Source organism: Arachis hypogaea, chromosome 9, assembly GCF_003086295.3.
Source record: "Arachis hypogaea cultivar Tifrunner chromosome 9, arahy.Tifrunner.gnm2.J5K5, whole genome shotgun sequence".
Classification (NCBI taxonomy): Eukaryota; Viridiplantae; Streptophyta; class Magnoliopsida; order Fabales; family Fabaceae; genus Arachis; species Arachis hypogaea.
In genome coordinates, this window is record NC_092044.1 from 104,653,884 (window position 1) to 104,672,467 (window position 18,584).

Consider the following 18,584-nt stretch of genomic DNA (forward strand, 5'->3'; position numbering starts at 1 on the left):
CACACCATTATATTTGCACCTGATCTACTAACCGTCTAAAATTAGACTATAATTCTAATCGAGGACCCAGATACGACAAATCGTATACCATAGTAAAAAACCAAGGTACTTCATTACGAAACGAGACTTTAAGATGAGTAAACTGTTTATGGAATTCCAGATGATCAACCTTTCAGCTATAATTGTTCCACAAGACCCAAATTTTTACTACAAGAAAAAGTAGTATTTGTAACAAAAAAATTTGTTACAAAAATCTGAATTTTGAAACGAAAGAAATATATAACAAAAAAAATGTTACAAGGTTGTTGCAATATGTTTCGTTACAAAAAATTTTTGTAACAAAAAATGAAACTGTTACAATACAAAGTAATATTTTGGGGTTAAGTACTTTTTCGTCCCTAAGGTTTAAGGTGAAAATCAAAATCGTCCCCGACCTTTTTTTGTTATTAAAGTCATCCCCAATATTACAAAACATTATAAAATTCTTTTTTTTTACTTTAATTATATTTTTTGACCAAATTACCCTTAACTATTAATAAAAATAATATTAAAAAAAAAAGCAAAACCCCACCCCACCCCACCCCACTCCCCAGCATCTCTTCTTCGCTCTCTTCCCTCGCACCCCCAATCCCCTTCCTCCTACCATAGCCATTCTCAAATTGAAGAACACTCCCATCTGAAAAGGAAAAAGAATAATAACAATGCAACAACATATTACACTTATATTTACATACTAAACCATAAGAATTAATGTACCATATAAATCACGAAGCTATTATTATTATTATCATCACTACACAATGAACCTGAATTTGGCGTCTTGGAGGCACTAGACTTTGTCCATTTGAGAAGTAAAGAAAGATGGTTAATCAATGGCCCTGATTTACCAACATTAATTAAATTAGTTATCAAGCTAAAAAACGAAAAAAAGAAAGAAAAGCATACCCACTTTTGAAAAAAACATGCAAAGTAAGAAGAGAATCAATTGGCACTCATCAACGTAAAGCAAAAAGATTCGCCCATTAAAAAAATTAGAAAATTGAATTAATTAAAAAAATCGAGACACTAAAATTTTCCTTGGCTTTTCATATTTTTTGGGGTTATCTGTAGGAGTAGTTTGAGCTGTAAATCGGAGAGAGAATAAGCGGCAAGCGCAATGAGAGATTACAATAATAGAACACTGTTCCTCCTCATAGTAACTCACCCAATGATCGAAGGAGAGGGTAGAAAAGAAGAAGAAATAATAGGTTGTTCTATGATTTTCTGTTGTGTTTGTATGTTTGTGTAAACTTGTTACTTTGAGTTGAGAAGAAGCTATGGAAGTAGTAGGTTTAATTTTTGTTGGAAACTGATTATGATGGTAGGATGGGGTTTGGAGTGCGGGTGAGGGAGTTCAAAGAGACTCAGAGTGTAGGAGGAAGGGAATTGGGGGCAGAAGGGAAGAGAGCGAAGAAGAGATGCTGTGGAGTGGGGTGCGTTGGGGTGGGGTTTTTCTTTTTTTTTAATATTATTTTTATTAATAGTTAAGGGTAATTTGGTCAAAAAAAATATAATTGAAATAGAAAATGACGCTTTTATAATGTTTTGTAATGTTGGAGATGATTTTAATAACAAAAAAAAGTCGGAGACAATTTTGATTTTCACCTCAAACTTTAGGAACGAAAAAAATATTTAACCCTAATATTTTGTAACAATTTTTTTAATACAAAAATTAAAATTTGTTACCAAAGTGATAACAAATTTTATCCTGTGAGATATTTTTCATAACATTATAATTTTTTCTATCACAAAATTTTATTACAAAATATAACTCGATTTTGTAACATTTTTCATTCCTTTAATTACAAAAACACGATATTTATTTTGTAACAATTATTTTTAATACAAATTACACATATAATTTATCAAATTATATATTTTTTAATTAATTGATATGTTAACTAATTTATTGAGTAAGTCAACATTTATATAATATATAATAACATAGATAATTCAAACATCTCTCATTTAATATAAGATTGCTTTAAAGCAAAATAACATTAAAATTAGTTTTACAAGTTGAACCACAGTACAAAAGTTCTATATAAATTAATGTCTCTATAAATTAAAATATTCTTGAGTCTTATAGTTAATATGTTGTCATCATTTTGACACTTCTGTAAATGTGAAAAATAATAAAAAAATTAAAAACATAAAATAACACTAATTACAATTATAACATCAAACCGTCCACCAATCAATTACTCAATTCAATACCAAAGTAAATCTAAATATCAAAAATCTTATCATAAATTAGCATGATTCTAAAGACAATATTAAATAGTTAAAGTATATATAAACTTGAATATCTGAAGGTGACAATCCTCAATATAATTACATAATTAAATATTTAAGAAGAGGATACTTAAAATTAATTGACAATTTTGTCAAATATTTTCATTTACAGTTTTGAAAGAATTTTGACATAACCTCTCTTAAAATATAGACATATTCATTTTTATAGTTCCCACAAATCCAACTAACTTCTCATTCCACAAGTTCTGAATCCTCAACATCAATCAAATATCTATTTAAGTTCTTCATCCTTATACATAAAACCATAAACTCAATATAACAATCAACCACTCGATTTTAATTTCTTATCATTAGTAAAATCAAATGCTAATGATTTTTTAGATTTATGAGCTAAATTTCAAATTTCAATCAATCGTAACATAGTTCACAATCAATTCCATTAATCAATCATAACATAGTTCCCAGCTCTCTATGTATTCCTTTCTCTCTTTCTTTGTTCATTGTTTAGAGTGCGTGTGTGAGTTGCAGTAAAGTTAGGGCAATTGGTGAAAATTTGGGTCTTTAAAGTTAGGTTTGGGAAAAGAAGAGTAAGAATAATTTGGGGATTTTATAAAAATAAGGCAATAAAATAGTAATTATAATTAAATTTATAAAATAAAATTCATTTTAAAACACAAAATATTTATTTGTCAACTTATAAATTAGTTTAAAATACCCACTAATTTAAAAGTAAAAATAATCTAATTAATTTTTTTATTCCTTAAATTAAAGTATTAAACTCTAAATATTAATTATTCAAATTAAATCATATAAAATTTTTAATTATTTCTCAACTATTAAAACTTTAAATTTTAAATATAGAAAATATTCAATTATTATAAAATCAAATAAAAATCTGATTTAATTTAAACTCAATTTTTTAAAATTTGATTTAGTTACCTTTAATAAAATAATTTCTAAAAATAAAGTTTTGAACGACTAATTAAAAATATTTTAAAAAAATAGTTTCTACAATTTTTAATAATTAATAATTTAATCGTTAATTTTTCTATAAAAAATACTTAATATAAAAAATATTTTAGAAAAATTAAAATTTTAAAACAAAATAAAATTATCATGTAAAAAATTATATAAACAAAATTTTTTACCCCTAAAAAGTAACGTTTTGAAAAAAAAAATTTAAATACAAAAGATCTTTAAATTTTTTGATAAATAAATAATTTATTACAAATAATATTAAATTTCATGATAAATTAATTTTTTATTATAAAATATTTTAAATTTTTACAACAACTTAATTTTTTGTTACAAAACATAATAAAATTTTACAATAAAATACCATTTTATTACAAAAGTCAATACAATTTTTAAAAAAAGAAATTAGATTGTTACAAAATATTAAAATATTTTGTAATAAAATATCTTGTGATTACAAATTATTTTTATTATGTAATAGTAACTAATTTTTGTTACGAAAAATAATAATTTACAATAATTTTAAATTTATTACAAAATTTTTATTACAAATAATGTTCTATTTTTGTGTAGTGATCCACTTGAGAACCTAACACCTTCCACCAGATACCTAGAAAAAAACTCAATTTACTCGCAATTTTTATTATTGCTTTAACTCCAGAGACATGAGTTCCAACAAATAGAACAAATGAGAATAGAAAAACCCTTCAATTTACACTTCTATAATTCCAAGTTATTATATTCATAAATAAAATAATAATAACATAACGAAACGTTGGAAGAAACAAATAGTAAAATTATTAAACATATTTCTGCACACCATAAACCTACATTAAATTTTTATTAATTTAGGTATTGGAGTGTTTTGCAATACCACTTTACATTCTCATTAAAAAAACGTCAGATAATCTTATGTTTAAACCCAAATTACTTGTTTTAGATAACTCTTAGAACAGTATTATTATATGTTAAAAGGAGAAAAGTTGAGTAAAGAAGGGAAGATTGTTTGTTTTACAATAAAAAAATATTAAAACATAAAAATATTATTTACAGTGCACACTCTTCTTAAAAATTTAGTTACAATTTGTATTTTATATCCAACTTTATTTTTCACCAAAAAAAAATTCCATTTCTATATACATTTAATATTTTTGTTAATTTAATATTTAGGTATATACATCTTGTGTTATTTTTATGTTGATTTAATTTAACATTAATTTAATTTTGCAATTATAATTAAATTATATTATTAACCTATAAATAAACACTCTTCATTGTACATCTTAATAATACATCCCAATATATAATTTCATGAAGTATACCAGTAAATAAGCACATATATACATATACCCCTGTCAAATAAATAAACAAATACATCCATGTTTACTTACATATCCTATACACAAAAAGTTCTGAAAAGTGCTCACCGAATAACCATAATAGGTATTATTCAGGTGAGTGAAGCGTATTATTCAGGAATCTAAATACCTCCAAAGTATAGCTTACAATAAATTAAAGTACTATAAGATATAGATCTAGGACTATACTATGGAGCTTGAGTAGGCAATGATTTTCGGCATATGGGACATGTGGAGTGCAACATGAGCCATGGATCAACACAAGGTTGGTGAAAGGCATGGCCACAACCAGGAAGAACCCTCAACATCTCACTCTCTTTATAGTCTCCTAAGCATATGGTGCATCCACCCACAACATTATTTTTGTTCTTTACCTCATCGGAATATGGCATCTTAGGGTAATTCTCATAACTCGTGTCGATACGAATATCCACGTGGTGTTCCAATGTTTGATGAGATTGTGACGATGGAGGAACACCGGCTACTATGTTAAATATGTTAGGAATTCGAATTCTGCGAATGCGGAAACATGCGAAAGCTATGGTAGCAAGTAAGAAGATCAAACCTAGTATGAATGCTACGCCATATGTGAAACCACTAGCATCAAAACCATCTTTTGATTGAGAAGTGGAATTATTGGACATCTTCTTAGCTTCAGTTAGTTGTTGGAGAAATTTTTGAAGTGGGATTTGGAACAGGGAGGGATGGAAAACTTTTAATTTGTGAGTTATAAGATCATAGGTGATAAGGTATTTTATGTGTTTGGTTGGTCAACGACGTTTATGTCCTTTTCATTTTTGATAGGTGTATTAAATAAATAATCTTGTTATCTTAGTTTTATATTTAATTTATTGGCTGGCTTTTATTGCTTTGAGGAGCTTCTTTTTGGAATAATATATAGAATATACAATTAAGTGGATAATTAACACATGACAATGACTTTATGTAAACCTATTTGCATACAATATATATTCTAAGACGATGACAATTACATGTATTGGATTTTTCTCAATTATTATAATATAAATTTAATTAGTTTTCATGCACCATTAAAAAATTGTGGATTTCTAAAGAAATAGATGTAATAGTAGCTTGTTGGAACCTAAATATTTTAGAAAATGTCACAGAATTATTTTATACAATCATTTAATCATATATTATTATATTAAAAAATATAACTAATTTTTAAGTCACCAAAAAAATTTATTATTTAAAAATTATCTAAACTTATAAATTTAATTAATAAAGGTATAGGACTTTATATCAAAATTAAATTTTTATAATATATATCGTCATAGAAGTTGAAGAGTCTGAGTTTATGTACATTTGAACATCCAAGTATCAAAATAAAAATCAACAAATACATTTGTATATGATATGAACGATAAAACCTAATTAAAAAGCAATAAGTCGGTTTTATGTTATAGTTCGATTTTGCACGTTATAATTTATTCAAATATCATAATTTGGATTCACACAAAGCAAGTATCGTAACGATCTAATACGATATTATTATCCTTCAATAAAAATAATTGTTAAAAATATAATTTCATCTCATGTATAAAAAGGATAAAACATTTTATCTTCGGCAGAACTAAGACAAATATACAACAATACTAATTTAAGCATTAGAGTGTTTTTTGCAGGTACACTTCCTCCTTTGTTCTATCCACGACGAGATATATTCTCTAAACGAAAAACTCAGACATTTAAATCACCAGCTTGGAATTAAGAATTACAGCTCGGAGCCAACTGTTGAGAAACGAGTTACATCCAGTCCACTCACGCAAAAACAATTGGCACCCACTGTGGAGGCTTGAAATAAAAACCCTATTTTTCTTAAAGGTCCTGAAAACCACTCCCGACAACCATGGCTGACATACCTCTTCCCACGCCATCTGAACTTTTTCGGATGGTAACGGAGTTATAGCAGACCAATCAATGCATGGCAGAGAAGAATCGGTGAATGACGAACCAAATAACCGAGCTGACCAATGCTCAGATTGAACACAATAATGATGAACGAGTAGAAGAAGAAGAGCAGAACTCCGATCCAACACATATCTCTGAAACTCAGCCGAACAAAGAACGCCGAGAGGTTAACAAAGACAATGAATACGATAATGTTGTTGGACCATTTACTGCTGAAAACATGAGCTTCCAAATGCTCAAGAGGTTCACGCTGCCAACGACCTTAATCCCTTACGACGAGTTAGGCAACCCCGGAAAGCATATAAAAAAAGTTCTGATCTATAATGATAGTAAACAGTGCTTCTGACTTTGTTTTATTATGTTGTTATTTTTCCATTTTTTTAGACGGTCCTGCACTTGATTGATTTTGTTCTTTGTCTGCAGATTCAATTTCTCATTTTTAGGAATTCGCAAAATTTTTTGAAGATCACTTTGCTGCTTCTTCCACTTGCATGATTCGGATTACTTGAATACAATCAAGTAAGGCCAGAATGAAAGCCAGAAGGACTATATCACTCGTTTTATGAAAGTGGCCATCACCATTCCAGATCTTAACCCAGAAGTACACCTGCATGCCATTAAGAGCGGACTTCAGTCAAGAAAATTTCAGGAAGCAATCACGGTTACCAAGTCGAAAACTCTCGCGGAGTTCCGTGAGAAAGCTAAAGGCCAGATGGAGATTGAAAAAATCCGCCAATCTCAGAAGTCAGAAAAACTCATGCTAACAAAGACGATGATAAAGTTCGAGAGAGTAAAAAGGCCTTCGAATTAACACCACGTTATGACTCGTACACGCAGTTTAAAACAAAAAGAGACGACATAATCAAAGAGATCCTAAATTCGAAACTCATCAAACCTCCCCAAAAAGCCGGCAATTACCAAGACCCGAAGATTGTGGATTATAACATCCCGATTCTCCACAGGATTATTCTCAGAAATTCTGTGATGAAAATTTTTTGATAAATATCTAAGAATCACCTCGTCATAAAATAATAAGATGGATTTAGACTTGATAAGTGAAAAGAATAGATAAACGCGTGTCCTAAACTTCAATATTATTTTACTCTGTTTTAAGTAGCAACGAGATTCGATGATTTCAAAAATTATTGTACCGATTCAATTATTCTAATAATTACTTTCATAAGATTTTAATCATCTCTTTAGTTGTTCTTGAAAAGAGTTGATAAATAAATCATTGAACCACACTATTTTAATGAACCAAGTCTTGAACCGGATTGATTTTTTTTCTTTTGGTCCAACCAAATCACCTCCCACCCAATTAAACCCAACCCTGATTACCTCTTCTCTCAACACCGCTTGGAATTTAGCCATAAACCATAGTTCCACCTCTTTAGATGTGCACCGCTGCAGTGTTGGAGGGAAGAGAAGACACAAAACTCTCATCAACAAGCTCAACCCGTCCTTCCTTCTATATAAATATAAGTAAGTAGCTTCAATTTCTCTTATTCCCCAAAACACACATCAAGTAGAGAAAATAGAGGAAGGGCCAGCGACGAAAAAAGAAGAGAGAGTAGGGAGGAGGACGGTTAAAGCTGAAGCAAAAGTTTCATCCTACTCACCCAATTGATTCCTCGAGCTTTTCTGTAAAGTAAGAACCAACAATTTCACCTTCTTTCCTTACTTCTCTAATTTGAACCTCTGACCAACTCGTTGCTCTATTCCTCTAGCTTGCCTAATTTTTGAAACAGCCAAAAATAGTAACTTAGAAAAGAAAATAAAAATATTCGTAAAATTAAAATGCAATAAATTAAAGTATGCAAATGCAATAAGTAAAAGAAAATGAAAGAGAATATGGACGAGAAGGGAGGAGAAATGAAGAAGAAGAAAGTAAGAAAGGAAGAAGAAAGAATAAGAAAGGAGAGAAGAAAGAAGAAGAATGGAAAACAAGAAGCGACGCTGGTGGACGAAATTGTGATCAACAATTTTAGCTCTTTGGTATGTGCACAAAAATATTAACTCAGCACTTTCTTTTCACAACTCCGTTCAACTAACCAGCAAGTGTACTGGGTCGTCCAAGTAATAAACCTTACGCGAGTAAGGGTCGATCCCACAGAGATTGTTGGTATGAAGCAAGCTATGGTCACCTTGTAAATCTCAGTTAGGCAGATTAAAATTGGTTTATGGATTTTCGAATAATTAATAATAAATAGAAAATAAAAAGGGATAGAAATACTTATGTAAATCAATAGTGGAAATTTCAGATAGGCGTATGAAGGTGCTGTGCTCCTCTTGAAACTCTACTTCACTACTCACTCTTTCTTCAATCCTTTTTACTCCTTTCCATGGCAAGCTGTATGTAGGGCATCACCATCATCAATGGCTACTTTTAATCCTCTCGGGAAAATGGTCCTATGCGCTGTCACTGCACGGCTAATCGTCTGGAGGCATCACCCTTGGTTGATGGCTACATCCCATCCTCTCAGTGAAAATGGTCCAAATGCTCTGTCACGGCACGGCTAATCATCTGTCGGTTCTCAATCAGGTTGGAATAGAATCCATTGATTCTTTTGCATTTGTCATCACGCCCAGCCTTCAGGAGTTTGAAGCTCGTCACAGTCATTCAATACCGGAATCCTACTCGGAATACCACAGACAAGGTTAGACTTTTCGGATTCCCAGGATCCTACTCGGAATACCACAGACAAGGTTAGACTTTCCAGATCCCCATGAATGCCGCCATCTATCTAGCTTATACCACGAAGATTCTGTTGGGGAATCTAAGAGATATGCGCCCGGCCTAAGGTAGAACGGAAGTGGTTGTCAATCACGCGCGTTCATAGGTGAGAATGATGATGAGTGTCACGGATCATCACATTCATCAAAGTGTTGTGCAACGTATATCTTGGAATAAGAATAAAAGAGAATTGAATAGAAGATAATAGTAATTGTATTGAAACTTGAGGTACAGCAGAGCTCCACACCCTTAATCTATGGTGTGCAAAAACTCCACTGTTGAAAATACATAAGTAAAAGGTTCAGGCATGGCCGAATGGCCAGCCCCCTAAAACGTGATCAATAGCCTCTTAGGATGAAGAATAAAACAAAACTGAGACCAAAGATGAAACGTGGTCAAAAGACGACTAATACAATAGTTAAATGTTCTATTTATACTAGACTAGCTACTAGGGTTTACATGAGTAAGTAATTGATGCATAAATCCACTTCCAGGGCCCACTTGGTGTATGCTTGGGCTGAGCTTGATCTATCCACGAGCTGAGGCTTCTCTTGGAGTTGAACTCCAAGTTATGACGTGTTTTGGGCGTTCAACTCCGGATCATGACGTTTTTCTGGCGTTTAACTTCAGACAGCAGCATGTACTTGGCGTTCAACGCCAAGTTACGTCATCAATTTCCGAATAAAGTATGGACTATTATATATTGCTGGAAAGCTCTGGATGTCTACTTTCCAACTCTGTTGAGAGCGCGCTATTTGGAGTTCTGTAGCTCCAGAAAATCCATTTCGAGTGCAGGGAGGTCAGTTTCCAACAGCATCAGCAGTCCTTTTGTCAGCCTTTTTCAGAGTTTTGCTCAAATCCCTCAATTTCAGCCAGAAATTACCTGAAATCACAGAAAAACACACAAACTCATAGTAAAGTCCAGAAATGTGAATTTAACATAAAAACTAATGAAAACATCCATAAAAGTAGCTTAAACTTACTAAAAACTACCTAAAAAATGCCAAAAAGCGTATAAATTATCCGCTCATCAGAACACCAAACTTAAATTGTTGCTTGTCCCCAAGCAACTGAAAATCAATTAAGATAAAAAGAAGAGAATATACTATAAATTTCAAAATATCAATAAATATTAATTCTAATTAGATGAGCGGGACTTGTAGCTTTTTGCTTCTGAACAGTTTTGGCATCTCACTTTTTCCTTTGAAGTTTAGAATGATTGGCTTCTCTAGGAACTTAGAATTTCGGATAGTGTTATTGACTTTCCTAGTTAAGCATGTTGATTCTTGAACACAGCTACTTATGAGTCTTGGCCGTGGCCCTAAGCATTTTGTTTTCCAGTATTACCACCGGATACACAAATGCCACAGACACATAACTGGGTGAACCTTTTCAGATTGTGACTCAGCTTTGCTAGAGTCCCCAGTTAGAGGTGTCCAGAGCTCTTAAGCACACTCTTTTTGCTTTGGATCACGACTTTAACCACTCAGTCTCAAGCTTTTCACTTGGACCTTCATGACACAAGCACATGGTTAGGGACAGCTTGATTTAGCCGCTTAGGCCTGGATTTTATTTCCTTGGGCCCTCCTATCCATTGATGCTCAAAGCCTTGGATCCTTTTTACCCTTGCCTTTTAGTTTTAAGGGCTATTGGCTTTTTCTGCTTGCTTTTTCTTTTTCTTTCTATTTTTTTCGCCTATTTTTTTTCGCAAGCTTTTTGTTTTCACTGCTTTTTCTTGCTTCAAGAATCAATTTCATGATTTTTCAGATCATCAATAACATTTCTCTTTGTTCATCATTCTTTCAAGAGCCAACAGTTTTAACATTCATAAACAACAAGATAAAAAATATGCACTGTTCAAGCATTCATTCAGAAAACAAAAAGTATTGTCACCACATCAATATAATTAAATTAAATTCAAGGATAAATTCGAAATTCATGTACTTCTTGTTCTTTTGAATTAAAACATTTTTCATTTAAGAGAGGTGAAGGATTAATGGAATTTATTCATAGCTTTAAGACATAGTTACTACATACTAATGATCATGAAATGAAGACACAAAACATAAATAAACACAACATTAAAAACCGAAAACAGAAAGAAATAAAGAACAAGGAATGAATCCACCTTAGTGGCGTCTTCTTCTTGAAGGACCAATAATGTCCTTAAGCTCTTCTATGTCCCTTCCTTGCCTTTGTTGCTCCTCCCTCATTGCTCTTTGGTCTTCTCTTATTTCATGGAGAATGACGGAGTGCTCATGATGTTCCACCCTTAATTGTTCCACATTATGGCTCAAATCTTCTAAGGAGGTGTTGAGTTGCTCCCAATAGTTGTTGGGAGGAAAGTGCATCCCTTGAGGCATCTCAGGGATTTCTTGATGATGAGCTTCCTCATGCATCTCTTGAGAACCGTGAGGGATCTCTCTTGCTTGCTCCATCCTCTTCTTGGTGATGGGCTTATCCTCTTCAATGGGAATGTCTCCTTCTATGATAACTCCAGCTGAGTAACATAGATGGCAAATAAGGTGAGGGAAAGCTAGCCGTGCCATATTGGAGGACTTGTCGGCTATTTTGTAGATTTCATTGGAGATGACCTCATGAACTTCTACTTCCTCTCCAATCATGATGCTATGAATCATGATGGCCCGATCCATAGTAACTTCAGATCGGTTGCTAGTAGGAATGATGGAGCGTTGTATGAACTCCAACCATCCTCTAGCCACAGGCTTGAGATCCAGTCTTCTTAGTTGGACTGGCTTGCCTTTGGAGTCTCTCTTCCATTGAGCTCCTTCCATACATATGTCCATTAGGACTTGGTCCAACCTTTGATTAAAGTTGACCCTTCTAGTGTAGGGGCGTTCATCTCCTTGCATCATGGGCAAGTGAAACGCCAACCTCACATTTTCCGGACTAAAATCTAAGTATTTTCCCCAAACCATTGTGAGATAATTCTTTGGATTCAGGTTCATACTTTGATCATGGTTCCTAGTGATCCATGCATTGGCATAGAACTCTTGAACCATTATGGTTCCGACTTGTTGCATGGGGTTGGTTAGGACTTCCCAACCTCTTGTTCGGATCTCATGTCGGATTTCCGGATACTCATTCTTCTTGAGCTTGAAAGGGACCTCAGGGATCACCTTCTTCTTTGCCACAACATCATAGAAGTGGTCTTGATGGCTCTTGGAGATGAATCTTTCCATCTCCTATGACTCGGAGGTGGAAGCTTTTGTCTTCCCTTTTCCTTTTCTAGAGGATACTCCGGCCTTAGGTGCCATTGATGGTGATGGAAAAAATAAAAAGCTTATGCTTTTACCACACCAAACTTAAAATATTGCTCGTCCTCGAGCAAGAGAAGAAAGAAGAGAAGAAGAAGAAGAAGAAGAAGAAGAAGAAGAAAATATGGAGGAGAGGGAGAGATGTAGGTTCGGTCAAGGTGAAGAAGAGGGGGTTATGTTGTGTGAAAATGAAGTAGAATGGAAGGGTATATATAAGGAGAGGGGGTAGTGTGTATTCAGCTATATAGGGTGGGAATGGGTGGGAAAATGGTTTTGAATTTTGAAGGTAGGTGGGGTTTATGGGGAAGAGTGGATGGATTTGAGTGGTGAAGGGGGTAATTGGGAAGAGGAATTGAGGTGATTGGTGAAAGGTGTTGGGAAGTGTGACATGGGGAAGAGTAATCACAAAAATAGGATTAGGAGGTAAGGTGGGAATATGGTAGGTGGGGATCCTGTGGGGTCCACAGGTCCTGAGGTGTCAAGGAATTCCATCCCTGCACCAAATAGGCATGTAAAATGCCCTTGCACACCATTCTGGCGTTTAAACGCCCATTGGTGCACGTTCTGGGCGTTCAACGCCCATGTAAAGCATGTTTCTGGCGTTGAACGCCAGTTTCATGCTTGTTACTGGCGTTCAGCGCCAGCTTTTCTTCTCTAGGCACATTCCTGGCGTTCAGCGCCAGAATGTTGCTTGTTTCTGGCGTTCAGCGCCAGAATGATGCTCTGTTCTGGCGTTGAACGCCGGCCAGATGCATCTTACTGGCGTTGAACGCCAGCCTGTGCGTCCTCCAGTGTGTGAATTTTTTTCTTCTGTTGTTTTTGATTCTGTTTTTAATTTTTATGATGTTTTCGTGACTCCTCATGATCATGTACCTAATAAAACATAAAATAACAATAAAATAAAAATTAGATAAATAAAATTGGGTTGCCTCCCAACAAGCGCTTCTTTAATGTCAATAGCTTGATAGTGGCTCTCATGGAGCCACAAGGTGATCAGGTCAATGTTGTATAGTCCCAACACCAAACTTAGAGTTTGGATATGGGATCTTAACACCAAACTTAGAGTTTGGTTGTGGCCTCACAACACCAAACTTAAAGTTTGACTGTGGGGGCTCTTCTTGACTCTGAACTGAGAGAAGCTCTTCATGCTTACTCTCTTTTGTCACAGAGGGATGGCCATGTGCCTTAAACACAAGGTAATCCCCATTCAATTAAAGGACTAATTCACCTCTGTTGACATCTATCGCAGCTCCTGCTGTGGCTAGGAAAGGTCTTCCAAGGATGATGCAATCATCCTCTTCCTTCCTAGTGTCTAAGATTATGAAATCAGCAGGGATGTAAAGGTCCTCAACCTTTACTAAGACGTCCTCTACTATTCCATAAGCTCGTCTTAATGACTTGTCAGCCAATTGTAATGAGAACAAGGCAGGTTGTACCTCAATGATCCCCAGCTTCTCCATTACAGAGAGTGGCATAAGATTTATCCCTGACCCCAGATCACACAGAGCTTTTTCAAAGGTCATGGTGCCTATGGTACAAAGTATTAAGAACTTGCCAGGATCTTGTTTCTTTTGAGGTAGAGTTTTCTGAGTCCAAGTATCTAGTTCATGAATGAGCAAGGGAGGTTCACTTTCCCAAGTCTCATTACCAAACAACTTGGCATTCAGCTTCATGATAGCTCCTAAATATTGAGCAACTTGCTCTCCAGTCACATCTTCATCCTCTCCAAAGAAAGAATAGTCTTCAGAGCTCATGAATGGCAGAAGGAGATTTAATGGAATCTCTATGGTCTCTATATGAGTCTCAGATTCCTTTGGATCCTTAATAAGAAACTCCTTCTTGCTTGAGGGACGTCCCAGGAGGTCTTCCTCACTAGGATTTTTGTCCTCTTCCTCCCTTGTGCATTCGGCCATATTGGCTATATCAATGGCCTTGCACTCTCCTTTTGGATTCTCTTCTGTATTGCTTGGGAGAATACTGGGAGGAGTTTCAATGATTTTCTTACTCAGCTGGCCCACTTGTGCCTCCAGATTTCTGATGGAGGATCTTGTTTCACTCATGAAACTAAAAGTGGCCTTTGACAGATCAGAGACTATATTGGCTAAATTAGAAGTGTTTTGTTCAGAATTCTCTGTCTGTTGCTGAGAAGATGATGGATATGGCTTGCTATTGCTCAGCCTATTGCGTCCACCATTGTTAAAGCCTTGTTGAGGCTTTTGTTGATCCTTCCATGAGAAATTTGGATGATTTCTCCATGATGAGTTATAGGTGTTTCCATAAGGTTCACCCATGTAATTAACCTCTGCCATGGCAGGGTTCTCAGGATCATAAGCTTCTTCAGAAGCTGCCTCTTTAGTGCTGTTGGATGCATGCTGCCATCCATTCAGACTTTGAGAGATCATGTTGACCTGTTGAGTCAATACTTTGTTCTGAGCCAATATGGCATTCAGAGCATCAATTTCAAGAACTCCTTTTTTCTGAGTTATCCCATTATTCACGGAATTCCTCTCAGAAGTGTACATGAATTGGTTGTTTGCAACCATGTCAATGAGTTCTTGAGCCTCTTCAGGCGTTTTCTTTAGGTGAATAGATCCACCTGCAGAATGATCCAATGACATTTTCGAAGATTCAGATAGACCATAATAGAATATATCTAATATGGTCCATTCTGAAAACATGTCAGATGGACACCTTTTGGTCAGCTGGTTGTATCTTTCCCAAGCTTCATAGAGGGATTCACCATCTTTTTGTTTGAAGGTTTGAACATCCACTCTCAGCTTGCTCAGCTTTTGAGGAGGGAAGAATTTATCCAAGAAGGCAGTGACCAGCTTATCCCAGGAGTCCAGGCTATCCTTAGGTTGTGAATCCAACCATATTCTAGCTCTGTCTCTTACAGTAAAAGGGAAAAGCATGAGTCTGTAGACTTCAGGATCAACTCCATTTGTCTTTACAATCTCACATATCTGCAAGAACTCAGTTAGAAACTGATAAGGATCTTCAGATGGAAGTCCATAAAACTTGCAGTTTTGTTGCATTAAGGCAACTAGCTGAGGTTTCAGCTCAAAGTTATTGGCTCCAATGGCAGGAATGGAGATGCTTCTTCCATCAAACTTGGACGTTGGCTTTGTGAAGTCACCAAGCATTCTCCTAGCATTATTATTATTTTCGGCTGCTATCTCCTTCTCTTGTTCGAAATTTTCTGAAAGGTTGCTTCTGGATTGTTGTAACTTAGCTTCTCTTAATTTTCTCTTCAGAGTCCTTTCAGGTTCTGGATCAATCTCAACAAGAGTGCCTTTATCCTTGTTCCTGCTCATATGAAAGAGAAGAAAACAAGAAAAGAAAGAGGGATCCTCTATGTCACAGTATAGAGATTCCTTTATGTTAGTAGAAGAAGAAATGGGTAGAAGAATCCAAACACAAGGGATATAATAAGTTCGGATTTTTAGATGAAGAGAGGTGAAGAGAAGTGTTAGTAATTAATTAGTTAAATAGAAGAAGAAAAGAGAGGGGAAATTTCGAAAATAATTTTTTTGAAAAAGGGTTAGTAATTTTCGAAAATTAAATATAAGATATAATTAAAATTAAAATTTAAAACAAAAAGGAATTTTTGAAAAAGAGAGAGGTATTTTCGAAAATTAGAGAGGGAAAAGTAGTTAAGTGGTTTTGAAAAAGATAAGAAACAAACAAAAAGTTAGTTAGTTGATTGAAAAAAAGATATTGAAATTAAATTTTAAAAAGATAAGAAGATAAGAAGTTAGATAAGATATTTTGAAATCACATTTTGAAAAAGATAAAATTTTTGAAAAAGATAAGATAAAAGATAAAAAGATCTAATTTTTAAAATGACTTAACTAACAAGAAACTACAAGATAAGATTCTAGAACTTAAAGATTGAACCTTTCTTAACAAGAAAGTAACAAACTTCAAATTTTTGAACAAATCACATTAATTGTTAGCTAATTTTCGAAAATTAGATATAAAAGATAAGAAAAAGATTTTTTTGAAAAAAAATAATTTTTAAAAATTTCGAAAATAAGAAAAAAATGGAAAAGATGTGATTTTTGAAAAAGATTTTGAAAAGATAAGATTTTTAAAATTTGAAATTTTGACTTGACTTGTAAGAAACAACTAATTTTTTAAAAATTTTTGACCAAGTCAACCCAAAATTTCAAAAATTTGGAGGGAAATAAGGAAAAGATATTTTTTTATTTTTGAATTTTTAAAGATGAGAGAGAAAAACAAAAAAAATGACCCAAAATATGAAAATTTTGGATCAAACACATAATGCATGCAAGAACACTATGAATGTCAAGATGAACACCAAGAACACTTTGAAGATCATGATGAACATCAAGAACATAATTTTGAAAAATTTTTGATGCAAAGAAAACATGCAAGACACCAAACTTAGAAATCTTTAATGCATGGACTTTAACAAACGAAAAATGCACATGAAAAACAACAAACAACACAAAACAAGAAATCATCAAGATCAAACAAGAAGACTTGTCAAGAACAACTTGAAGATCATGAAGAACACTATGAATGCATGAGATTTTCGAAAAATGCAAGAAAAATTTTAAAAGCATGCAATTGACACCAAACTTAAAAATTAACACAAGACACAAACAAGAAACACAAAATATTTTTAATTTTTATGATTTTATGATTTTTTTTATTTTTATTATATTTTTTCGAAAATATTCTTTGGAAAAACGAAAAAAAGAAAAGAAAAAATTTTGAAAAATATTTTTGAAAAGTTTTTGAAAAGAAAATTACCTAATCTGAGCAACAAGATGAACCGTCAGTTGTCCATACTCGAACAATCCCCGGCAACGGCGCCAAAAACTTGGTGGACGAAATTGTGATCAACAATTTTAGCTCTTTGGTATGTGCACAAAAACATTAACTCAGCACTTTCTTTTCACAACTCCGTTCAACTAACCAGCAAGTGTACTGGGTCGTCCAAGTAATAAACCTTACGCGAGTAAGGGTCGATCCCACAGAGATTGTTGGTATGAAGCAAGCTATGGTCACCTTGTAAATCTCAGTTAGGCAGATTAAAATTGGTTTATGAATTTTCGAATAATTAATAATAAATAGAAAATAAAAAAGGGATAGAAATACTTATGTAAATCAATAGTGGAAATTTCAGATAGGCGTATGAAGGTGCTGTGCTCCTCTTGAAACTCTACTTCACTACTCACTCTTTCTTCAATCCTTCTTACTCCTTTCCATGGCAAGCTGTATGTAGGGCATCACCATCATCAATGGATACTTTTAATCCTCTCGGGAAAATGGTCCTATGCGCTGTCACTGCACGGCTAATCGTCTGGAGGCATCACCCTTGGTTGATGGCTACATCCCATCCTCTCAGTGAAAATGGTCCAAATGCTCTGTCACGGCACGGCTAATCATCTGTCGGTTCTCAATCAGGTTGGAATAGAATCCATTGATTCTTTTGCGTTTGTCATCACGCCCAACCTTTAGGAGTTTGAAGCTCGTCACAGTCATTCAACACCGGAATCCTACTCGGAATACCACAGACAAGGTTAGACTTTCCGGATTCCCAGGATCCTACTCGGAATACCACAGACAAGGTTAGACTTTCCGGATCCCCATGAATGCCGCCATCTATCTAGCTTATACCACGAAGATTCTGTTGGGGAATCTAAGAGATATGCGCCCGACCTAAGGTAGAACGGAAGTGGTTGTCAATCACGCGCGTTCATAGGTGAGAATGATAATGAGTGTCACGGATCATCACATTCATCAAAGTGTTGTGCAACGTATATCTTGGAATAAGAATAAAAGAGAATTGAATAGAAGATAATAGTAATTGTATTGAAACTTGAGGTACAGCAGAGCTCCACACCCTTAATCTATGGTATGCAGAAACTCCACTGTTGGAAATACATAAGTAAAAGGTTCAGGCATGGCCGAATGGCCAGCCCCCTAAAACGTGATCAATAGCCTCTTAGGATGAAGAATAAAACAAAACTGAAACCAAAG

The 18,584-nt window shown here is 34.1% G+C and overlaps 1 protein-coding gene and 1 long non-coding RNA gene across 2 annotated transcripts; both read right to left on the reverse strand.

Moving 5' to 3' along the window:
• Nucleotides 1-201: 201 nt before the first annotated feature.
• On the reverse strand, nt 202-1,464 carry LOC112713054 (uncharacterized). The gene is made up of 3 exons (XR_003158069.2): nt 1,205-1,464; nt 807-878; nt 202-676 (listed from the first exon to the last, which is right to left on the reverse strand). It is a non-coding gene; the product is annotated as an uncharacterized lncRNA (long non-coding RNA).
• Nucleotides 1,465-4,816: 3,352 nt separating this feature from the next.
• Nucleotides 4,817-5,272, reverse strand: LOC112713055 (RING-H2 finger protein ATL70-like). The gene has a single exon (XM_025765825.2). The coding sequence runs from the start codon at nt 5,270-5,272 to the stop codon at nt 4,817-4,819; it is 456 nt and encodes a 151-aa protein (XP_025621610.1).
• Between the last annotated feature and the right edge of the window lie 13,312 nt (nt 5,273-18,584).

Bases quoted from the DNA above. Each gene is read 5' to 3' on its own strand.
- LOC112713055 (XM_025765825.2), bottom strand. From the start codon at position 5,272: ATGTCCAATAATTCCACTTCTCAATCAAAAGATGGTTTTGATGCTAGT.